A 26,067-nucleotide genomic window follows, 5' to 3' on the forward strand; every position below is an offset into this window, starting at 1 on the left:
GTCGATTGCGTGGGAGGGAAATTAATATATTTTATTTCTGTTACGGACGCGTGGCGCAACAAAGTCGAGTAGGAAGCCATTTTGAGGGATTAGCGAAATGTTTATAATTATCAACCATATCGTGATAAGAAATTGTCTAGATATTACAATGTGCAAGTGCATGTTTCCAGTTTTAAAAATTAAAAATGCCATTACTTACAAAAAAGTCACTAGCAATTAATGCAAATAAAAATGTTTCGTGGGTAGAATGGTAAAACTAAAAATTTGGCTTAACCCTAATTAATTTGTTGGGAAACTGTGTGAAGTAATTGATTGTTAATGTAGTTATTTTCTGTCGTTACCAAAATATGTCGGATACACCGCGAAATTTAATTGTAATTAAGAATACAATAAATTGTGAACCGATTTCGCAGAGATGGTGTGCTCGGTCTGTTTGTGCACACAACCTTATTTCCATGCCGGGTCTCACATGGGCTGTTATTAACAACGGCGTACAATGTTCAGTACAGCGATCACATGGTGGCTGGGACTGAAGTATGGCGACTGCGGCTATTGAACCTGTACTGTACTGTGCTGCCGGGCAACAGCCAGCCCGCTACTAGCAAGACGGCGCCGGCGCTTTTACTACCGACGTTCCGGTCATCAAACAATTTTGTCATTCATTGATATACCTCTAATCATTATGTAAAGTAAATGTAATTTATTCTAATTTTAATAACGCTATCATATTCATTTATCTTCAATGTTTTTTTTCTGCTTTTGACATATAAACAAACTGGCAATACGCAGAGCGCCACTGCTGATCGCTCATGTCTGCTCATGCCCGCTCATGTCTTAGCGCGTGGGAGTGGCGCTGGCCTGGCCGAGCGACTCGGTGCGTGGGCGGGGCTAAGCCTGCTCGTCACGTGACTCGCTAAGTGTGCGAACCAGCTCCTTCCTTGCCCCGCGACACTTAGCTCCTGGGCCCTGCCATCACATCAACCACGCACTTTCCAAGCCACTCTTCTGCAATGTTTTCGAATCATTTCCGTATAATTGGATTTATTTCAGTTCCATTTGTATCGTTTAAAATTATTTCGGGTATTTCACATTAATATGTTGAAATCGATAACATTTCCACACATTTCAGTCCTTTACTTTGATTTATTTCGTTACAATTCATGTCTCTTTATCTTGACGGTCTTGTTTAAAAACTCGTGAACGCGCATTATAAGTTAATACTTACTTGCCGTAGTAAAAAGCTAACTTTGACTTTTGCATGCAAATACTAAATAGAAATAAAACAATAAAAGGGCTGGAGTGATATAGGTACGTACGGTTTGTTAAAAATTAAGTAAATACTTAGTTTTTTCAATATTAATGTAAACACATGGATAAAATTAATTATCTAATTTAGTAAAATAATCTACGTAACATTTAATTAATGAATATATTTACTGCATGCTTATTCATTATTAATTAATTATAAATATTTTTTAAAATTTTATTAATTAATATTTATACATACGGGAACATAACTCACTTATATAAATACACTTGAAAAATTTCATAAACACAAATTATATCACTAATGTTTACAATAAATAAATGTGTTTTAATTATATGGACCAGTATTCAATATCAATCTCTAAAGAATAAGATTTTAAACCACATATGTAATTTTTATTTGAATGTCGGCCTTTTTTAATCCTGTAAAAATTGCTTTGCATGGTGAGCGTGCATCGTAAAAATTCACTCTCATCATATATATATATATATATATATTTTTCCATGACGCGCCTAAAGAAGTGTAACTTCAAAGAGACGCATCGTACATGAACGTTGGTTCATGGACGTCGCAACCGGGGGGGACGGGGGGACACGCCCCCCCCCCCCCAATAATATGTCTTCAATTTCGTCCCCTCCAATAATATATTTAGTTTCGTAGTTATATTAATAATATTATTTCTGTGATATAACCCATATGTTGCGCATGGTGCATTTAGTCCAATCGTGGTAATGTGAGCAATGTGTTTTTACAAATTTGTTCACTGAAAATATTTTTTATAAAAAATAAATTATATATTGCAACCAACTATAACTAGAATATCTAGGAAAGAAAAATGTCTAAAAAACACCTTTTTGCATCTTGAAACCCCAAATTTTCCCGATGGAGGACCCCCGACCCCCCCCCCCCCCCTGCGCTTTTTTTTTTTTTTCCCCAGGGGATGGATATTCCTCAACAACTAAATCACTTGCAGTCCCCCCCAAAAAGTATATCCTTGCGACGCCCATGCGTTGGTTGCAAACGCCTGCCTCACCACAGCTTCAGCAGCGGGCTGGCAGAGAAGTGAGCAGTCGGCGCGCAGTCGGACAGCGGCGGTAACGCTGCCATTTCCTGTCGGCGCTAAACAGGAAGTCGTTGCGTGGAGGCGAGCGGCAATTGGGCAACGCAGTTGGGCGGAGCGCCACCAGGGGCGGGGGCTGCGCCGGCCATGTTCCGTCAGCCACTGCGTTGCCTGATACATTCTGTGATTGATGACGAACCTTGGACTGGACATGCAACCAAACAATTGGAAAGTGAACCAATAACACACCTAATTAACGTTTATTTAAAAAAAAAGGCCTCAATTTGAACTAATATATGTTTACTTTTAACAGCAAAATTGAGTCGTGTATTTCCAAAACTGGCCATTTCCCTCAGAACAGTTTTGCGAGAAATCGAGGAAATCTGTTTACTCAATTTCTTGATGTGGCATTCAAGACGGTTTATTAAATGAATATGGCCGTTTTAGTAATTAACTGCTCCTTATTCACTGTGGGTTACCATGGAATTTGATTTTATAGAACAAAACCATTTTTTTTTCTTTTTTGTGGAGATGGCCGGTTTTGGAAATACTCGACTCAATTAATCTTGTACATTATTGAAGTATTTAATTAGCAGGGCATTGGCAGCATGCCGAGCGATGACTGCGAACCCGCTGATTATTTTAACATTCAAAATAAACTATCCAAAACCATCACAAACCGTCACATAAACCAGACACAGCCGCTGTCGCTTCTTCACTGGTCGATAGGCGGTCCGCTCGTGAGGTCGTGTTTGCTTCCCTTGGAGGTCAGGCAACCTGCGTGGCCACTGCTGTCGGTGATGAAGCTGTGGTCACGTGTCACCCAGGCAGAGACTACAGCGAGCCTCGACCTTAGCCTGCAGTGTGCAGTGCAGTGGACATTCACTCTCTCTTTCCAATACACGGTGTCCGCCATAGTGCTGTCCTTGATTTGTTGCCAGATATAGGCCATATAATAGAGCACAAAAGTTTTAAAAACACTACTTAGCAAGGGTTCAACCCCCCCCCCCCCCCCTTCCTTAGTACCAAATCTTTAATTAAATTTCTTATTCACCACTGGAACAAATTTCATATTAAAAATTAATAAAATTTTTATCATTACAATATTTAAATTTAAGTACCGAAAACTGCTAAAATAGCACTATTTTACACCTTAAAATCCAAATTTTCCCGGGGGAGGACCCCCGGACCCCCTTCTTTAATACGGGGGGGGGGGGGGGGGCGCATGCTTCTTAACACCCCCCATACACAAATCCTAGCTACGCCACTGCTACTTAGCAATGTTAACAATAAAAAAAATATATATATAATTAAATAAATATCTGCCTCTGAAATATTGTTCTGTTAAAAAAGAATTGTTGTATGCCGCCAAAAACATTATATTTTACTTTTAAGGAGACAGAGCCAAAAAATGCCATCTTGGTTTCAAATGCCTTTGTCGTTCAACTATTTTTTTTTTCCAATTTAATATAAACATGTTGGCCATGTTCGAGCATAGTTCATGGTGTAAGGAATGCCGGGAATCAATAGTGACAGGCTGCTAATATTAGTTTATGGTGTGATACAATTGGCATTTAGAATTGTTTTGGTGTTTTCAGAATAATCAATACATGCCATGTTTTATTTTTTTTTAAAAAAAAGGTGGAAAAACTTCAGCTAAAAAATTAAAACTTTATATAGTTTACGATGGCGTGCAAAATGAGATGTTGAGTGTAAATAAGCCATACGAATTAGTGCAACGCAACTACTCCGTGTCGCCGAGTAGTGACAATATGGCAACACTGCAGAGAGAGGGAGACGCTCTCTACCAGAGTAGCGCAGGGTCCCTGTCGGGCCCGGCAGTTGTTGTCTGATGCGCGCGCAAGATGGCGGCTCGGCGGAAGTGCCGTGGTTGTTGGCACGCCTGCGCAGTGGCGCGCGATCTGGGACTCGTCAGCCGCCTCTTGTTTACTTCTGCACCACCTCCCCTCTACTGCACACTTCCTAACTTGCGTCCTGTTCTCCCCCCCCCCCCCCCCCCCCCATTATCATCACGAGGGAGGTCGACCCGCACACACATGTGTTCCTGTCCGCGAGGACGTGCCGAGTTACTGCCGACACATTGTTGACATCACCTTCAAGCTGACCCAGCTTCTTCTTGCCTCGGTGTGGAGGGAGAATGATGATCACGGTTGTTATGTTCGAATCAGCAGAATCATCAACACTATTTACTTATATATTCTCCTGGGGGTAGTAGGTATGCTGTTGTCATTAGTGATTGAAATGCGTGTTGTTTGTCACGACTGCAGTGATCAGCCTCCGGCAAGGCCAGGACATGTGCTGCCGCCCCGTGATGGGGCAGAGCGGTAATTGGGCCCCGGGGAGAGGGGGGAGGGGGTCGTTGCCCTTTGGGTGCCCTAACAGCCAGCTTCCTGCCTCGCCACTCAGCTGTCGTCAGCACCGGGCACACTTGCGGCGTCCCCCGCCAGTCGACAACTGCGCCACATGTCCGAGTGGCGTCTGTCTTCGAATGGCGTGTAAGTGAATGTGCTGAGGGCGGACGATTCCGGATTTAGTTTTTTTAACCGAGAATTGGAGTTTGAAAAAAGGTTCAGATTTTAGGCTTAGGTTTAAAAAATTGGTTTTCTGGAAAGTCGGTTTACGGACAATAGTTTAACGTGACAGCGTCATAACAAAACATTAATGAAATGATTGAATACTTTTATGAATAAAATTGAATCATTTGTATTGAATTATCACTATTTTGTATGGATACAAAGAAGGAGTGAAATGAAATCTACAGTTTAATTGATAAATTTACTTTTATTTGCACTCATTAATTCAAATATGTTTATTACTTTAACGAAGAGATTATTTTAACTATAACTTTTATACGTGTTTGCTATTTAACTTCTTCCAATCTGTGTTATTCTGTTAAGGATAGGACGATGATAGGAAAAGTAGGAAACGAATGGGAGTATTTCAAGTTTAATGTGCCTCGAAAAAGTCAAATCGATGGTTGTTCCAATCGAGTGGAAGAGAGATAGATGCGGCGTAAGCGTACAATGAGCGTAACGGGACAATGTGCGTAACGGGACACGTTTTCGTGCGTGCAGCCTGCGTTCATCGATTTATGAGACGTCACGTCAAAATGTTTGAAACCAAATGGGGCCTTTCGGTTGGTACGTCTACCCTGTAGACTTCTGGCTCATTTCTAATAGTATTTCAGAATTAACCTCTAACCCTTTCCCTTCCCCCTCCCCCTTTTTTGTGAGTTTCGTCCCCTCGTTTCTCGATTCATGTATTATTCCGACACTGACAGGTCTCGATCGTTGCCAGGTGTGGGAATAATTGTGACGCGTCATATTTCCAGACGGTGTACAGAAGAGCAGCGCTTGTTTGTGTTTATTTTTGTTCCCAGCGGGTAAAATGATAAGAGAAACTGCTGAACGTGCCACGAGAGCGTGTTAGCGTCGAGAAGACGTGCTTCTCTGTGATGTCACACAGGAATGCAGACAGCGGAGGTGAAGCGGCCGCCGACGCAGTCGTAAGCGAGGCCCCTCGCTACTGCCGGTAGCGCCTGTTAGCGCCTCCCGGCAATCCATTACCACTCACCCGCGGTCACTTCTTCACCTCTCGCAAGCAAGTGCCGTGGCTTTCTCACTTGTGCTGGGAGGCTGCGCACTGTTTGGCATGTTTTTCAATGTTACCCAACATGTTTGTTTGCCAGACTTAGTAATCAATTTTTGACGCGACAACGTCTAATAAATCGATGAACGCCGGCTGCACGCACGAAAAAGTGCCCCGTTACGCAAATTGTCCCGTTACGCGGTGTCCCGTTACGCTCATTGTACGCTTGCGCCGCATCTATCTCTCTTCCACTCGATTGGAACAACCATCAATTTGACTTTTTCGAGGCACATTAAACTTGAAACACTCCCATTCGTTTCCTACTTTTCCTGTCATCGTCCTATCCTTAACAGAATAACATAGATTTGAAGAAGTTAAATAGCAAACATGTATAAACGTTATAGTTCAAATAATCTGTTCGTTAAAGTAATAAACATATTTGAATTAATGAGTGCAAATAAAAGTAAATTTAAAAATTAAATTGTATATTTCATTTCACTCCTTCTTTACAGGCAACTATTTTTTTTAACCCGTTTAAAGATTATTTTTTTATTGGTTATTATGTAATTGTATTCATGTTAACAAAATTATTTTAAGTATAAAATACACCAGGTTTTAATAATGATTAGTAATTGGCTGCCAACAAATAAGTAAAAATACGTAAATTATACGTAAATTTAAAAAAAAATACATGAAATATATTACGTAAAAAATATGTAGTGTGTGGTTGAGTGAGTATCCCTGATCCAAGCACAGCCGGCGAACAGTTGGGGGCTGGACGTGGCTAGAACAGTTCAGCTCCCCGCGGGGTATTCATAGCGCGGATAGTTTAGTCGGGGGTAGGGGGCTGCGCGCTAGACCGGGTAATGCGGAGCGACTGTTGCACACCCCCTCCCTCCTCCCTCAAGCGGTCTGCGCGGCACGACACAGCGTGCTTGTGATCTCGCGAGCGGGAGAGCGTGGTGGGTTTACTCGGGGTGCTCCCGTGACCCTCACCAGCTCCGCTGCCATCCTCCAGGTGGGTAGTAGGGGGGGGGAATCAAGAAGCCCCTCTCTGAGTGGGTTACGCTTGTAAATAGTAACCCGTGACACGGGGTGCTGGTTAAATTTAAACGTCAAAACTTATGTTTCATGGGCAACTTTCTGTATATAATAAAGTTTCCTGCTTACTGCATGAATATGGTAAGTTGGTAAGTATACAACAGTATGCCTTGTGTCTGTTGACCCAACACCGCTGGCCGACTCGAGAATACCACAGATTCGCGGGAAATTCCTGTCGTCTGTCTGGATGTGAGCCATGATTAATAGGGGCGGCTTCTCCCGCCTTGTCTTCAAACGACTGTGAACTGCTTGCCTGCGGCCATCAAACACAAGACAGCGCCTCGCGACACAGAGGCCGCTGTGTCCCCTCTCCCCGGGCAGGAAGCAGCGGTGCGCGCGCTGTTTGCCTTACAAATTGAAGCGGAAAAGGGTTTCGAGTTTCGACAGTCATTTGTTGTAGTGCTTGCCGACAAGCAGGGGGCTGATGTCTGGGAGAGGGGGGGGGGAGGTAAATCAAACAGACCTCCGACTCGCAGCTGGATGGAGTGCGGCTGGTGTTTGTGTCCCCCCCACTTCTAGCCCTCACTCCCGACAAAAGGAACCGCTGTTGCCACGTGCTCCCCGCAAGAGCAGCGCTGCTCCATTTCCTAACATAACTAAAAAACCAAGTGTATTTGAAGGGGTTCTAGGCGTGGAAGACTTTTAAGTGCGTCTCAGGCTGAAGCCTGTACGCCTAATCTTGTAGAGTTTATGTCATGTGCTTGGAGGGGATTGGCCAGCCGTGGCAGCCATAGATGACTAACTCCTCTAGACTACAACCAGATAGGTTGGGCCCAGGTGAAACCTGCCTAGTCCCTGGGCTCAGGGCATGCATCAAGCACAGGACAAGGAGGATGGTCCCGGAGAGCGAAGAGCCGGTGTGGAGGCACATGGTCTCGGGGGCAGTGCTGGATTAGTGCTGCTGCCGCCGCCGAGGGCACACTGCACGGGATCTCTAGGCCCTCGCTTGGCAAGATGGCGGCCCTCTGGAACACCAGCACTGCCCCGTGTAGGGTCGCTGAGGTCCCGCCGAGCCGGGGCGTGTCTCGGGCCTCGAGGTCCTGTGGCTCGTGACCCGCCACAGCCTCCACACAACTGCACCGACGGCTCAGTGACAATTCAGGGGCGCAACAACCGGGGGGGGGGGGCAAGGCTATTTTGCCCCCCCCCCCCCCTCTGAAACCTTGAAGTGGGGGCAAACGTGGGCAAAGAAAGTGCTGTTTAATCAATTTTTAGATAGTAAAACTGCTTAAATAGCACCATTTTCCACCTTGAAATACAAATTTTCTCGGGGGAGGACCCCCGGCCCCCCGCTTCAATAGGGGGGATCGATGATTCTTTATAAAAAGGTATATTCCCCCCCCCCCCCCCCGGTTGGAAATTTAGTTGTTGCGCCCCTGAGTGACATAGTAGATACAATGTTGTCTAACAGTCTGGGAAAATTAAAATGAGGCAAAATGTGCGAAATAAATCACTATAGTACAAGTAAAAAGTACTTTGTTCTTTGAAACCAACTTATGGCTGAGATGTTATAGAATGTTCCTGTTGCGACGGACACGATTGGAAGGCAGTGTCTGCGAGTGTGAACCGTTGGTTGAGCCGCCGGTGCTGTCCCCGTGTTGCAGGCAACCACCATCAAGGTGTACGCACGCTGCCTGCGCGCGGACATCGAGTACAAGACCCTCAGCATCACCTTCCAGACGACGTGTCGCGAGGTGGTGACTTCGCTGCTCAACAAGTACCGCATGAGGCACCGCGACCCCAACCTCTTCTACCTCACCATGGAGGTGACGGTTCGCAAGGCCGGTGAGTTGTGGTCACGTGCTGGTGCGTGCCGTGGCTTGGCCCAGTCTGTAGTCCGGCACCAGTCCGGCACCGGACCAGCCTCTCGGGCTTCAGCTGCCAGATCGCAGCAGTCTGCCGGCGCTTGCTGTCGGCTTGCATTTCGGTGCAGTGAACCAATTTTGGTAAATCCGTTAAAGCTGTATTAAGTTCGATAATCTGGAATAGCCGTGTTCCCAAAGTACCGGATTTATATAACGCAGCTTCGCCCGCCTTTACGCACGTGTCCGGCCAATAAGGTTCAATGTTGAGCCACAAGCGGGTAGAGTACCAGTCATGAGTCCGTGCCCTATAAACCACGGAACCGCGCAGACAGAGACAAGGGACGTGCACAGAAGAGCATCGTGTCTGTCACGTGGCGAGGGGAGAGATCTGCCGGTCACGTGCCGAAATGGCGGCGGCTTGTTGCATGGTAAGCCTTCTTTTCACAGACGAGAGAGCTAAAACCCGAAGTTCATGCTTTTTTTCCTTATCTTTAATGTAGCTATCCTAACCAAATCAACCGTCCACAATGTTTTAAAGTATTTATAATGTAGCTAACCTAACCGAATTGACCATTAGTATACTTTTATCAACACCGCCATATTTATTTACAATGAACAAAAAAAAAAAACCGAAGATGCACGATCGGGTGTTTGGCTCTCTCGTCTGTGAAAAGAAGGCTTCTCTTGTTGCATGCAGCCCCAAATCTTTAATTAATTTCTTATTCATCAATCAAACAAATTTCATATTAAAATTAATAAAAATTTTACCATTACAATATTTAAATTTAAGTACCGAAAACTGCTAAAATAGCACTATTTTACACCTTAAAATCGTTAATTAATACAGTCGAGATAGAATCATTATCAGTATGGCAGTATCAGAAAGAAGTGGCTAAATAACGGTCTCGGTTCACCAGGATAATACATTTTCTACTGTGTAAACTTTAGTAAGTATACATGGGATGAGTACACGAAACAGAAGATAGCATCTTTGTATTAACACATAATGGTTGCATCTCAAAATATATTCTGAACTTTTTGCCATAACGCAAGTTATTGACATAATGGCTTCGAAATAAGAAAAATATTATAATTTCTCTCCTATGGAATGAATGGAAACCCAAAAGATAAAAACCACGTAGTTTTATTCGCTGCAATGTTAAATTACAATATTGAACAATTATTTTGACACAGTACAGAAACTAAATTTTACTTTTGTATTATATAAATCATATACATAGGTATTCAGGCTAATATAAAAAGTTATGATAGAAATATATATACAGATAAATTAGGTAATTATGATATATATAATAGATTGTACCATTTAAAGGTGTATAGTAGATATTGTATAATTATATTTTAATAATCGCCTTATAATTCACCCTTTAGTAGTGAACCACAACTAGTCTGCTCGTCCTGTGCCGGACTAGTAGCGCCCCACCAGCAGCCATGCCGACCCTGCCGTGCTCGAGCTGAGAGGCGTGTGTGTGTGTGTTGGCAGGCGTGCGCACGGTGCTGGTGCTGGACGAGGACTCGCGACCCGCCGCTCTGCAGTGCTGCCACCCTCGCGGGGACTCCAGGTGAGAGCCTGCACACACACGGGTCCGCCGAGGCCACCCTAGCAACGCCCCCGAGTCACCTCGGCATGGCTGGGCCTTGGTCCACTGGGGGGAGACCTAAGATGCACATAAAGTTCTGCCATTCCTGATTACACCCGAACAATTCACCTTCGGCCAACTTCGGGATTTGATTTATTTTTGCGCAGGAAAAATGAATTCAAATATGGTCGGTTAGGTTAGCTACATTAAAACACTATGGACGGTTAGTTAGGTTAGTATAGCTACATCAAAATAAACAGAGAAATATAAATATATATAAATAAACCCGAGGTTGGCCGAAGGTGAATTGTTCGGGTGTAATCGGGAATGGCAGAACTTTATGTGCATCTTAGGCTTCCCGTCCTCTGGGTCTCAGCACTGCATTTTTTTGTGAAAACATTTGCTGATACTGCCTTGAAACTAGGGCGTACAAAGAGGCACTAGATGTTATTACTTCCTGAACAATTCTCCAACGGCCCGTCGCCATGACACTTGTTTTTGACAGTTACATTAGCCAATATGCCGTTCGTTAATTGTTGGGACTACAAATTGTCTTGTTCTCAGCTGTGCGCTTTTATGTCCACTCGTAGTCTATGGCGAAGCTCCGCCCGTCCATGTACATATGTAATTTATGGCTGCAGCTATGGAGTTACGAATTGTCAGGTGGCGGCATGCTGTGATGTAGTTCAAGTCACTTTTTCACCTTGCCATCACCCATATTGTCCCGCCCAGATCATTGCGGCAATGGTGCTTGGTGTCGTCAGATGATGGTTGGCAAGCTAGAATCGGAATCTCCGTCGTTAAAACAGTCACTTTAATAAAAAAAAAACTGTTTCTACAAACAAGATAGCACAGCACGGAGTTTTTGGCTTTAATTTCTTTTTCAAGTACCTAATTAAGAATCCTAACCTTTATTGTATTTTTTTGAAATTTGGTTTAAATAAAAATTAAACATGATTTAACTGCTTATGATATTAATAATTATTGAATATCAATAATGGTTAATTAACACTAAATGTTACTCACTTTGAAATACACCATAAAGATAAACTGTGTGTGTTACTGTTTCTTCAAACAGTTCTGCCATTTGAAACATGCCAAATTCCTGTATGAAATTCGTAACAGATAGCGCTATCTATGTGGGAAATGCAGGGACCGTCTCAACAGCGTTCTTCGCGCTACTGGTTGAACAAGGAGGAATGTGAGATCGCCAGTAGTAAATATAAATTTCAAGGCATTCACAGCTGACTGTATGGGATACCAAAATATATTTTCTGAAACATGGTCATGTGCATACACTCTGTCTTATTCTTTCATTCATCTATCTTTCTTGGTCCTATTTTTTTTTGAATGGGGGACGAATTATTGCACAAAGAGGAAAATGAAAATAAGCCCAGCAACATATATAGCATATAGTGCTCTCTTTATATCGCGTGATAGAGCCCAGGGTTTTCCTTTGGGCCAAACTTACCTAGTTTTAGTCTTGAATTAAGAAGTGAGGGAAATTAGTCATAACACCAATCACAGCCATGGCTGGTCAATCCCCTCCTAGCACATGATGCATGCCACCCTTCCTGCATGGCTAAAACCCTGCATGATTAGGCATATAGGCTTTGGGCTGAAACACACTTAAGAGTCTTCCTTACATAGACCCATTTTAAATACACTTAGATACACAAGTTAGGATAGGATAAAATATATATTGTTGGCCAACTACCTATTTTCTGTCTTTTCGCGTCAGAAACGTTCCACAACAATGTTTCACGAAAATGTTGCATTAAAATTTGGCCTTTGAATTTTACTCTCAATTGAGCCCAAAAAAGTTTCACTTCCAAAACCAAATTTTTTGAAAATAATTTTTCTCAGAGTGGCCCAATTTACAATGTGAAAATGTTTGTTTTTGCTTTATTACTTTTGATTTGTCTGGAACTGTGAATGAGAACACATCAAATTATAAAAGTTTCTATTTTTTGTCCTAAATCTGAGATTTTTATTTCTTAATATCTGGTGTTATAATAGCATAAACATTGCATAAATTTTTATATATATATTTTTTTTGTTTGAAAATAATCTAAACTAGTATTAACTATTGAACTGGAATCTTTTGAGACTGTTGTACGTAATTTTGATAAAATAATTGTGTAAATATTTACTGTGAAATATTCTCTTAGTGACCACAAAGGTTAAAATTACTTACAGTTGTGTAATTTCACCACGCAGGTTCGCTCTTCAAACGAGGAGAGGTGGCTTGGTCAAGATATACGACAGCATCCTGATGCCTGCCGTGAGTATAGAGTCTATACCTCATTATTCAGACAGGGTAATTAATTGTTTGTCTTTAGAGTAATTTAAATTTAAGTAATTACTTGGTAGACCTTATGGTAATTTTAATTTTTGAAAAACTTCAATGCGTGATGTACGTGATATGCAGATATACGTGTAAAGCCGGAGTCACAGTGCCACATAGCTTCCTTGTATCTAAAAAAAAATTTCACTTTGTGCAAACAATTAAATGTTATATCAGCAGGTAATAAAATATTCCTCTAGGGTCTACACTGCATTTTATGGACACATTTTGCATGGGAAGATATGTTGACAGCCATTTTAGAGCTCATTTTGTTATGTTTTCGTGGTATTGTGACCCTACGTTATTGATGTCGTGCTGGAACAATGTACAATGTATAATCATGTCCATAGTGGCATTGCGACTCCAGCTTAAGAAAAAGGCACTGCAATGAAGTGTTCACCTGTTAAAATATTTTAACTAAAACGGAAATTACCATCACAAATATATTTTAAAGAAATATTAAATGTTTCCATACTCTTTTCTCACAAATGTTTTCGAATTGGGTTGTTCAAGAATTTTTATAGACATTATTAATTTACTGGTAAATCTTAGGATGATAATTAAATAAAATTTCTAAATAATTATGTTTTTAAGATAGCACTAGTGGCAAACATTACAAATAGGGAACTCGTAGGCACATGGCGGTGGCACAGAAGGAGGTGAGTGTTGGCATGCAACAACAGGAACCTCGCCTTATGACACTAGACCCCGTCAAGGGCTGGTCCCAAGTGCTTGTAGTGGAGGGCAGTCAGCAGCCTGGTGGTATCGTCGACGTGACGACCAGGAGTGTCGTGTGTTCCCCCAGTCGCAGTACAAGAGCCTGCTGATCTCGGACCGCACCACGGTGGACGAGCTGATACACATCCTGCTGCGCTGCTACAACAGCCAGGAGCGCGTGGAGCAGTTCTCACTGTACGAGGTGTGCCCGTCGCAGGAGTACCAGCGCAAGCTGCACCCCGACGACTGCCCGCTGCAGGTGCAGCAGTGCTGGCCGGCACCGCAGCTCTTCCAGTTCCTCGTCAAGCGCAACGCCGGCTTCAGGCCGCGCAGGAAGGTAACCTCCTGGTGGCTCTACTGCTCCTTACTGTCCTTTGAAGGTAACATCCTGGTGGCTCTACTGATCCTTACTGTCCTTTGAAGGTAACCTCCTGCTGGCTATACTGATCCTTACTGTCCTTTGAAGGTAACCTCCTGGTGGCTCTACTGCTCCTTACTGTCCTTTGAAGGTAACATCCTGGTGGCTCTACTGCTCCTTACTGTCCTTTGAAGGTAACCTCCTGGTGGCTCTACTGCTCCTTACTGTCCTTTGAAGGTAACCTCCTGGTGGCTCTACTGCTCCTTATTGTCCTTTGACTGGTCTTGCAAGGGAGAAGATTGATTTAGAAGTTTTTTTTTCCTACACGTGGTTGGCTGATTAAAAATAATAATGGTTTTAAACATGTTTTAATCCAAGTGATTTAATAAAAAAACCAAATTTTTTAATTAATGTATTTTAAATAAAATATCTGGATTTTTTTTAATGTAATTTTTAATTTCGCTCTAAAAATGACAGATGTTTGGTCATTAATTTTTATTGTGATTTACGGGAACATGAAAATTATATCCAGATCAAGCTATTATCATTTAAATTATTTTAATAAATTCTATATCTTACCCAGTAAAATACTCCTCTATTATTAATAATATTAAATAGTTATAATCTATTCTGTGGGAAATCTCGGAATGTACTGTATATCCCCATTCTGTGGGAAACGCCTATTCTATGGAGAATATTTTACTTTGGGGAATTATCCTTTCTGTGGTTCAGTCCCAGTCAGATGTGCAGATTTACTGGACATTTTTTAATGTTGTAACACTTATGGTTATATATGAGTGGCAGAAAGCAGGATATTGTATGGCTTTCATTTGAATCTGGCGAGAACCAAAATATAATTTAGTAACAAAATCTTGTCAAAAAAAAAAACTTTTTTTTTCCAACTATGGCCCTACACCATTTTTTGTTTCACTGTAAGTCTTAAGAAACCTCAATAACGAACCAAAAAGATGAACATGCACTAATACTTTTCACACTCTTTATAGTGCTGCCTATGTTTTTAACTTAGGACATTGACCGATTTGGCTGGTTTTCTGTGTGTCTGCATATTCATTCCGTTATTGAGGTTTCTTGTAATATTCAGTGTAACACGCAATGGTGTTTTCCATAACACACCAGCACGATGCTTTGTTAAGGATATAGTTACTGGGTTTAGGTTAGTTAAATCACAATAATAATAATAAAAAACATTTTCTGTAACTTAGAAGATGGTTTTCAGCTTCATTATGGAAATTAAATGCATGGAACTTGACATCTACCTAGAGACAATGTTTGACATGAGAATTTATCACACACAGTATAAATGGGTGGGGGTATACCCACAGGCTTACTGCATAATCCACTTACTAAAGACGATGTGATGCTGCATTGGTGGGAGGTGAGTGAGTGATTGGACCATTAGACTCCAGAGGCCCTAGCTTCCACGGAAGTAGTGTGTGTGTGGAAAGTAGGGAGTGATGGTTGCAGGAGCCCTGGACACCAGAGGCCATAGTTTCTACGGAAGTAGTATGTGTGGAAAGTAGAGAACGATGGTTGCAGGGGCCCTGGACACCAGAGGCCCTAGCTTCCACGGAAGTAGTGTGTGTGAACAGTAGAGAACGATGGTTGCAGGGGCCCTGGACACCAGAGGCCCTAGCTTCCACGGAAGTAGTGTGTGTGAACAGTAGAGAACGATGGTTGCAGGGGCCCTGGACACCAGAGGCCCTAGCTTCCACGGAAGTAGTGTGTGTGAACAGTAGAGAACGATGGTTGCAGGGGCCCTGGACACCAGAGGCCCTAGCTTCCACGGAAGTAGTGTGTGTGAACAGTAGAGAACGATGGTTTCAGGGGCCCTGGACACCAGAGGCCCTAGCTTCCACGGAAGTAGTGTGTGTGAACAGTAGAGAACGATGGTTGCAGGGGCCCTGGACACCAGAGGCCCTAGCTTCCACGGAAGTAGTGTGTGTGAACAGTAGAGAACGATGGTTGCAGGGGCCCTGGACACCAGAGGCCCTAGCTTCCACGGAAGTAGTGTGTGTGAACAGTAGAGAACGATGGTCGCAGGAGCCCTGGATACCAGAGGCCCTAGCTTCCACAGAAGTAGTGTGTGTGGACAGTAGCGAGCGATGGTCGCAGGAGCCCTGGACACCAGAGGCCCTAGCTTCCACGGAAGTAGTGTGTGTGAACAGTAGAGAACGATGGTTGCAGGGGCCCTGGACACCAGAGGCCCTAGCTTCCACGGAAGTAGTGTGTGTGAACAGTAGAGAACGATGGTTGCAGGGGCTCTGGACACCAGAGGCCCTAGCTTCCACAGAAGCAGTGTGTTTGGACAGTAGGGAGTGATGGTTGCAGGAGCCCTGGACACCAGAGGCCATAGTTTCTACGGAAGTAGTATGTGTGGAAAATAGAGAACGATGGTTGCAGGGGCCCTAGACACCAGAGGCCCTAGCTTCCACGGAAGTAGTGTGTGTGGACAGTAGCGAGCGATGGTCGCAGGAGCCCTGGACACCAGAGGCCCTAGCTTCCACGGAAGTAGTGTGTGTGAACAGTAGAGAACGATGGTTGCAGGGGCCCTGGACACCAGAGGCCCTAGCTTCCACGGAAGTAGTGTGTGTGAACAGTAGAGAACGATGGTTGCAGGGGCTCTGGACACCAGAGGCCCTAGCTTCCACAGAAGCAGTGTGTTTGGACAGTAGGGAGTGATGGTTGCAGGAGCCCTGGACACCAGAGGCCATAGTTTCTACGGAAGTAGTATGTGTGGAAAGTAGAGAACGATGGTTGCAGGGGCCCTAGACACCAGAGGCCCTAGCTTCCACGGAAGTAGTGTGTGTGACAGTAGAGAATGATGGTCGCAGGAGCCCTGGACACCAAAGGCCCTAGCTTCCACGGAAGTAGTGTGTGTGAACAGTAGAGAACGATGGTTGCAGGGGCCCTAGACACCAGAGGCCCTAGCTTCCACGGAAGTAGTGTGTGTGAACAGTAGAGAATGATGGTCGCAGGAGCCCTGGACACCAAAGGCCCTAGCTTCCACGGAAGTAGTGTGTTTGGACAGTAGCGAGCGATGGTCGCAGGAGCCCTGGACACCAGAGGCCCTAGCTTCCACGGAAGTAGTGTGTGTGTGGACTGTAGCGAGCTATGGTTGCAGGGACCGTGGACGCCAGAGCTGCCCTCCATCCCGAGCTGCCCGCGCCAGCCTGACGACACGAGTCCTCCGCCCAGTCCAAGGCCTACCTCCTCCGCCTGCACGGACTATGACAACTACTTCTACATCTGAGCTACGTGCCGCGTATATGTGAGTGTCGCTACCACCTCCTGGCTAGGGTGCTGCTTACCTGGAGATGCTAAGGTTGATGCTAACACATGGGTCTAGTGCCCTGACACCTCTGTGTGCAAGGCACTTTGCTTTGTTTGTTTGAAAGTGTCTGACAAAGTTAATCATATAAATTATATTATTTCATAGATATTTATTTGGGCGGTTTTTAGTTGCATAAGTTATTCTTATTGGAAGGACTTTAAAATTTTCTCTGTTCGCCAAAAATATCGAAAAGAAGCATCCAGACTAATTTGAAGGATTTTTTGTTCGAAAACAGTTTTGCAAACATTTTGTTTAGTTTCCAATAACAACATTTATTTCAAACCCCTTACAGCCATTTTGCACGAAGTAGGTACTATAACTCCTTAATGATTGTAGTATCTCATTGACTAATGTAATATTGTTTAATGCTTAGTCTGTAATACTGTTTAATTTAAAGTAAAATATTGAAGTTATTACAACTAATATTTGTCATATTCATTTTGATTTAAAAAAAAAGTTTTAATTAGGTAACTTATATTTGAAAAGGTCTATCTAAAGATAGTGCTATTGTGGTTATTAAAGTCAAATACATAATTGTAGCTAGTGGGTTGAGATATGCCACACTATTGTTTACATTTACTCTCCAAAAAAAAGTAAAACTTGTGTTTATGGGGATATGTTCTTTGTCATTTTGCTGTGTAGAACAAAGCCTGTTCATGATAAGATGAGAAAACTATTAATCACAAGTTCACACACTGCAAAATTATAGCAAATTAATAAACAAAAAGGACACTAAAGTTATAATACTTATATCTCCAAAACAGTGTAATTTTAGTGATAGGCCTACTGATGAATGATGCACTATAAAATAAGCATGTCTTACTACATATTTGGAAAGTGAAGTTTTGATTGAAAATGCTGATTAGTTTCATGATTTCAATTGCAGTTCAGTGCTTTGTGGTGAATTAACTTGAATATCTTATATGATTTGTTGACATGCTTTTCAGTGCTATTTCGGTTTTAACACAATTCACTGCATAATCTTGTTCCTAGTAACTACCCTGCCCCCATCTTATTTGGTTTTTCACACAGGCAAGAAGGGTTTCATGTCAACCTTTTTTGAGCAGAAACCAATCACTGAAATCCACTACTAATTGTAAACATGTTCTTTGCAGGTGTATGATCTAGTTGAATGGGCTGTGAGAAGTGAGTGTTGAGTGTGACGTGGACTCAGTTGCAAGTTTACCGCAGCGACGGAAACCTCACAGTGCGACAGCCAACCACAGAACAGCAGGAGGTGTGCGACGACACAAACGTTTCTCCTTCCTCTTCGATGTTCTCTTCTCAAACCTTTGTTCCGTGACACTGCAATGCGTCAAATAGCTGCATCATTACCAAGAACCACGATTTTATGACAAATGAGAAAATCTCTGTTGAGTTCAATTCTGAAAGTACGAACCTCATGACCTGTCAAGAGTAATAGCGTATATTCTGCACTAGAACTTTTTCCTAATGATAAAGCACGAAAAGAACTTGATCTGTTCACGGTTGTGTAGTACCTAACTTATGCCGGTACCTCTACGTGCTGCATGATGGGCCTATAGATCTTAAAGCCCTCGTGAATGTATCATGTAACGCAGAAGTATTTTGACCAACAAGGTTGACACATTTTGGACATCTTTCATGAGAAAATGTGAGTAAAACTTGATTTCCTTAAAAAAATATTGTGTCCAAAATGTTGTATTTGTTTTTCTACTTAACATTTTGTTGTATTACATGCAGATTTTTTTATTGTTTGGCATATTTTGTGTCCATTTATTATGAGTGCTGTTAGTGTTTTTGTGATTTTTGCATACGTTGCATTTCACAGCAAACCGCAAGGATTCCTTTTCCCCACACTACTGCATACCTTTATTAGTCCATGCTACCTCGAGCTGGTGTAAGTGACGCTCTCGTGGCAAGTCAGACAACTCAAGGAGATGCTGCCTGCTTAGTGTATAGCAGTATAGCGCTAGTCATGAGATTGTGCCACGTGTCCTCCATCGTGGGCACAGACAAAGTTTTGGAAAATTATTTTTTATTTGGTTTTCATACTTAGAACAGCCAAAACTAAAATTCTTACTTTCATCAGTATTGGGACTGTGTGAATATTTGAATTCTTGAATATCAAAATGAATAGTTTATTTTTCATATTCCATTCAATTTTTAATACTAACACTTTGAAAAAACGAATATGAGTCGTTTACGAATATGGCTGTGAGTGATCTTGAAAGTCTGGAAAAATATTTACCCTTTGGGCGGAGAAAAAATATCCACAGGATGTTTGTAATGTTTTAGGGTTATTTATGTAGAGTTTTTATTGCTACATCTGAACATGTAAATTTTAAGAAGACTAATATAGTAAAGCTGGATTTAACACAGTAATTCGGAACCAACTAACATCCACGTAATGAGCTCAGTATTTTACAATTTTACAGTGTGTGTCCGGCAGGTTGATATAAAAAGATTGAAACTGATAGCATACTGATAAGGATAAATATGTGTCAGTAAAAACAGAACACTTCGCAAGAGTTAAAAGTTGGCTGCTTTCAGATCATAAGGTATAAACACATCATGCCAGCTCTGTGATTAGATTCGTTAAGAAACGTTTTGGTAAAGGGGAGGGGGGTGAAAAGAAAAAAAAACTTGTATAGATCTTGTGGAAAAATTCTGGTTGCACACTCATACCAAAGACTCCTGAAGTGTAACAACCTACAACAACTTTTTTTGGTGAATAATACAGAGTGAACGACGACTCACTCTCCCAGCACAATTGTCACTGGTGGCAAAAAAAAAAAAAGGTCTCACTAAGAGGAAAAAAGGAGGGGGGGTGGAACACTTCGCCTCTTTTCCCAAGCACACATTCACTGGACAGAAAAAGAGAAGAACATTCTAAGCTGCTACATACTGTGTTCTTACATTTGAGTTAAAACAAACCAAAAAATATAATCCATAAATGTGAATATAAATAATGATTTATTTTCACATAGTAAAAAATTCACACAAACCAATTTAAAAAATGTTTTTAGACCTACATCATATTTAACTAGGTATAGATAAAAACTGCTCACTGTACAATCTTTATAAAGCCACCCTCTTGAAATTTCTTCACACATACTTCAATTTATACTGCGTACTGCAACATATTCGCTTTGTAATGTTTATTAATTTTTTCTTTGCAGATCCTATTTTGATTGCCATTAAAAATAATTATTTATATTTTCCTTTCGAAATTTGAATATTTTAACAAAATTTTACCTATAGTAATTGTAGCTGACTTATCCTAACCAACCTTTCACTTTAGTATTATTATCATCTAATTTCCCAGAATCCACTACACTACACTTTAATACTTTTTTTCTTTCATTATGTATTTATTATATGCGAAGAAATTTTTTAGTGGGATTCTAATTCTAATTGAGTTCAATATTCGTATTTGAGAATAATTTGTTTATCGTATTCGGTTCAAATAAAAAAACCTGATATTCACACAGATCTAATCAATACTTAAAAATTTAAATTAACACAAAAGTGGGAGTTACAGAATCTTCTTACGTTTGCGCTCTATAAATGATGACATGGCTTTCTTTTGTGCTGAATTCAACTTCATGACATGGGTGACCTGAAGTATCCTGCAGTGAATCAAGTTGTATTGTCTTACAGACTTTGTGGGGAAAAAAATTCCCTTAGGACTTGACAGAGGCATTCTGATAGCTGGTTTTTTCCAGCACTCTCTGAAACCTAACCCAAATTGTGACCCTCATCACACGTCTTGGTAGCTATGTCTTTTTACTGGTCGCACTCTTCTGTACTTCTGAAGCTAAACTTATTTAGTTATTTTGTATGTGTTTTCTTTAAATATTATATTTTTGTAAATGTTTTGTGGTATTTACAGTCTATACCAAAGATTATCACTGCACATGTAACCCAATGTAAATTATGTATGTTTGACAAGGGCCCAATGATTTAAGCAGTAAAACAGTGTCATCAAGTTGTGACAAAGGTGTTAATTTGTATTTTATTGATACCTATATAAGCAATAGTATATCTTGTACACATTTGTTTAACATAAACGGTTATAATTTTGACTTATGAAGAGATGAAGTTTTTTAAAATGCCAGTAACAATTAAAATATTGGTACCATCTTTCTGTAAGTCTGTTTTAAATGGTAATTTTTTTTTTTAAGTCCCATTCTTTGTATATATTTATAAATGGCTGCTAGAAGAGTTAGTATGTTTAGAACAACACATAATTTCTAAAATGTGGGCCCTGCAGATGTTTTTGCATGTTTTTGTATTGTGAATGTGTGTTGCTTAGTACCTACCTAGTTCAGAAACATGTATCGTGTATAGCTGAAAACCAATATGAAATAAATGTTTAAACTTCAATGGTAATTTATTTATCTCCATCCATTTTGCCACCGGCAACCAGACTTATGTGATTCAGAAACCTAAATTTAATTGTATTGAAGGAATATCATAAGCTTACTTTTCGAGGAATTTGCTTTCTGCCTGCCAGCGACATTTCATCATGAAATCGTTACAGTATTAGTCACATGGAAGAACTACCTGGTGCAGGATCCCAACTCACCATATTCTTGGCATTTCCAACAGTTCACTGTTTGGAAGCATGTAATGGTTTCTTACAAACAGTATGTAAAAGAAAGACCCATTTTTGATATTTGATGTAGGAAATGTTTATGCTACATGGATCTGGCAAGTGAAATAACTATCTAGTGGTAATAATGCCGTTGAAATGTTGGTGTGTGGTAGTGGAAGCCATCATCACCCAAGTGCACTCGGAAGTTTGTACTCGTACAGGCGGGTTCTGTGCTGTCAAGTCAGGGCACAGAAAGTTCTGGTGTCAAACATTAAAATTTGCCATTATTTGCCACGTAACAGTATGCTATTATAACATTTATCTGATCTTTTCAAGTTATTTACAAAAACACAAATGACTACATCGCTGTGCTCCTAAGGTATCGTACTGTACTCAGTAGTGTCGGATGGGGTAAATCGGGGGAAAATTTAGTTTTTACAAATCATGCTCATACTCTCAACACTTTTTCCATTGTAAAAATGGCTACAAGCAGGGGAGTTCATTAATGCATCATGCTGAGTTGGTTTTATAAATTTAAAAAAGTTTTACCCCAATAAAAAAAATTTAAAAAAAAGTTACCTCCCATTTACCCCACATGGGTAATTTTGGGGTATGGCTATATACTCTATTGAGATTCATGTCAAAAATGTGGGTTGAATTGTTGCTGAAACTTTAACAGAAAACACACTTTCATTTTAAAAAAAAAATTAAGGCTTCAAAAATTGTTAAAAATAAAAATTGCCAATTCTGACAATTTTTGTTTTGTGCAGGCCTCCTCATCAAAGACATAAAGTAAATAATTGATATTGCTATGAGTTACTAACTAGTAGAATTGGAATTAGAAAAGCAAACTTTTTTTTAAACTTTTACAGTGTTTTTTATTATAAACATATAAAATTTGACAAACATCTGACAAAAATTCAATATTTTTGGACCTGAACAAACTAAATGTATTACTTTCAAATTAGGAAATGTGTACATATAAGAAAAGAATAACTTAAAAATATAACGGTAGACCATGTTGTTAAATTACCTATATAAGCTCTAAAAAGAATCCATGCTGTTGACGTTTGTTATACAATAATGTCTTTACATTTAAGATCGATGTTGCTAGAACTGACTGGAATTAGTCGATTGACTACACAAAATGTCATCTTCTAAGGTAAGATTATCATCACGCTTCTTGGGTCAAATGAATTTGTTCTGGCCTTTTATCTGTGCAAAACTAAGGTGATAATAACTATGACACACTACGGGAGAGTTGCCAAACACTGTGTTTTATTAACATATGAATAATGTTCTTTTCTTAACCGGAATTCTTACAGGTGCTTGTACTATAAGGGGCGAAACGTTTGCTTTTGAGTAAGTTAGATTACTTGATGTATTGCCATTTATCTCCTCAGCGGGTTGAAGCTGCCTCCGACGGAGATATGGTCACTATGCTTCAAGATTATGCATTTATCGAGTCACGAGTGTATTGTGTGTGTGTTTTTTTAAGTGATTGAAAATAAAATTGTTATTCATCATGCAGTTTTCCAAACAAGAAATATATCCAAATTACCTCAGATTTTAACCCTTCCCCCCTTCCTATCCTGGAGGGGTAACATCATGGTACTTGATAAATGTCTAAATTAAGCTAAAGGAGCAAAGGAAATGCTTTAAAAGCAAGTTGTTTATAACATTTTGAAATAACTCTTTAACTAAAAATAAATTGAAAGCATAAAAAATAAAAAGTTCCAATTTCCCCCACAGGGGTATTTGGAGGTACAATTTTCACCCCACACCCCCAATCGCCATTTACCCCTTAATATTAAAAATAATAATTACATATAGATAATTATAGCTTAGGATATCCTTTTTCTTGTGATGACATATTTTCCTAATTTTTTTTCAAAATATGTGTGGTTTACAATATTTTTTGTTTTATAAAAAAAATTTAAAGTTCGCAATAATAATAAAAAACATTTGCAAACTTATAATTTTTTGTATTTCTGTATGTAATAGGTATTTGAACATAAATACTTTTTTTATTAAGAAATGTATAAGCAACATTTTGGCATTATTAAAATTTATTTAATAAATTATAAAAAGTATTAAACATTTTTTTTTTTAATTTTACCTCCAATTTACCCCCATCCTATCCTATTATTTTCCAATTTTATTACTTTCATTCACCAGATAAACAATGCACATAAAGTGTGTTGTTTTAAAATGAAACCATTTTACATTTTCATGAAATGTAAAATGTAAGTTTTAGAGTTGACAAATTATTTCAACATTTGTCCAGACATTTATCCGCTTCTCAATTTTGTTAACATGTTTTCAGTCTTTTTTTGTAATTTTACGATGAAAAATACTCAACATTATTCACATAGCAGGATTCTGGTACTGCTGAAGCACTGATTGTTTTTATAATTATTAGAAATATAACAGCTAGAAACTAACTTCACAAACACATCCTAGGGAAATAACTGCACTAAACTGAATATTTTTAGCTTTATTGTTCAGTACATTTATCATGTATATATAAGAGTAACATTTGAGTCTTGAGTCAATTTATAAGGCGAATAAGAATAGAACTGTACATTTGTATGTATAATATTTAATATTATTTGTGCGTTCGTTATTTTGTTTTTTTGGTTCATTTTTGTTTGAATTATTTAGATCTGAGAGATATCAAGCACAATAGTGAACATAAACAACAATCTTTCTGTGGGTCTATAAAAAACAATTTGGAATAAATGGTCAATAAAATTGTTGAGTCATTGCTGTGAATAAAAATAAACACCTCAACAAAATAACAATATCAAGAGTAACACCACATCTACAATGTCATGAAATACTCTACTCCTAAATATTTGTTGAAAGAACTCTCAAATTCATTGGAACAAGCAAAATTTTTACTAATTATGTTTGGAAAACACAGGTACATATTTGCATAAAATGCATATTGAACTGTTTGAAAGTACAGATGTTGCAAAAATCAGACGAGGTTTGGCACTCATACTGTTAACACTCGCGTTGTCTCCCGTGAGTTTGTGTTTCCTAGATGTGACACTGCTCCGTCTCGCGTTCCAGACGTATCCAGCGGCAGCTCTCAAGCTTCATTGTTGCTGTGACACTTTTACAACTTATTTAGGTTTCCACACACAGAGAAACTTTCATAGAATGAAACTGTTTTACTTAAAAGGAGTTAAAACTGCAATGAGATTGTTTTGATAAATCTTTTAATCCAATAATTTGTACTGATTGATTGTTATTATTTATCAGAGTGAACATGTGAATGTGTGTAGTTTGATGAAGCAGTGACCAACAATCGTTGAGTAAGTTTCACCACCTGTTCAGAACTAACTGCCTACCACGCAGTTCTACCTCGTCCCGAGTCTCTGTAACCTGCGTAGTGACTGGCTGTTGGGTTGCAGAATTATTTCTAGACTATTAGATGAAGTCCATCTACTTAGAGTTGTTACATTCTTACATACCTAATATTACAAGTTATACTGTGCCATGTTAAATTAGGTTATTTTAAACATATTTAATGTTAGTTTTACGAGGAAAGAGTGGTGTGCTGTATTAACACAAAAAGAGAATAAAAGTGGAAATATTTTAGTAAGCTGTGATGGGAGACGGTTTTAAGATTTTTCTGTAGTTTACAAAAAACCACATAATATAATAAATTCAACCAATAGTTTTGTACCAAATTTTACAATGGAAGATTTAAGTCACCAGCTTGTCAGTAAATTCTGTGATGAACATACACAAAAAATAAATTGATCCTGCCAATATTTAGTGAGCAATAGAAACAATGAATGGTTTTGCCTGATTTTAGGTCTTCCTATTGGCTGTTGAACAAGTAGTTTCATCCAGGGCCGGAACTAAGGGGGGGCATGGGGGGCATGTGCCCCGGGCGGCAAATATCAGGGGGCGGCAAAATATGAAAAGTGGTTCACTAAAACAAGTTGAAACTAGTCATTAAAAAAAGTTTTGAAAGTGTACATATCGCAACCAATAAGTTAGCCAAGAAATTAAGAAATTCTATTTAACTTGATTATGCATAATTTGTAAATATATTCGTACTTCAAATGCGTTACTTCACTCTAAGAAACAAGTATTACCATAATTCGTGGTCTGGAGTGAGTAAAACCACTGCGATGTGAGTTGGTATCTCAAGGACCCGTTGCGCGGGTGATCACTTGGCTGAGCAAGATGTAGCCCTTTCTCTGATAAATACCCTCATTTTACCAGCCCCTACTCAGTCGCTCCTGTGTTTT

The 26,067-nt window shown here is 40.1% G+C and overlaps 1 protein-coding gene across 1 annotated transcript in view; it reads left to right on the forward strand.

Annotated features, from left to right (window-relative positions):
• The window catches only part of LOC134541810 (uncharacterized), a 126,178-nt gene extending 104,593 nt beyond the window's left edge, over nucleotides 1–21,585 (forward strand). Inside the window, exons 4-9 of the mRNA XM_063385503.1 lie at nucleotides 8,642–8,822; nucleotides 10,347–10,425; nucleotides 12,664–12,727; nucleotides 13,596–13,844; nucleotides 17,008–17,154; nucleotides 18,333–21,585. Coding sequence (XP_063241573.1) covers nucleotides 8,642–8,822; nucleotides 10,347–10,425; nucleotides 12,664–12,727; nucleotides 13,596–13,844; nucleotides 17,008–17,136 — 702 coding nt within the window. The 3' untranslated portion in view covers nucleotides 17,137–17,154; nucleotides 18,333–21,585. The remainder of the gene's footprint in view (nucleotides 1–8,641; nucleotides 8,823–10,346; nucleotides 10,426–12,663; nucleotides 12,728–13,595; nucleotides 13,845–17,007; nucleotides 17,155–18,332) is intronic.
• Nucleotides 21,586–26,067: the final 4,482 nt, after the last annotated feature.

This window comes from Bacillus rossius (genome assembly GCF_032445375.1).
Source record: "Bacillus rossius redtenbacheri isolate Brsri chromosome 4 unlocalized genomic scaffold, Brsri_v3 Brsri_v3_scf4_2, whole genome shotgun sequence".
Classification (NCBI taxonomy): Eukaryota; Metazoa; Arthropoda; class Insecta; order Phasmatodea; family Bacillidae; genus Bacillus; species Bacillus rossius.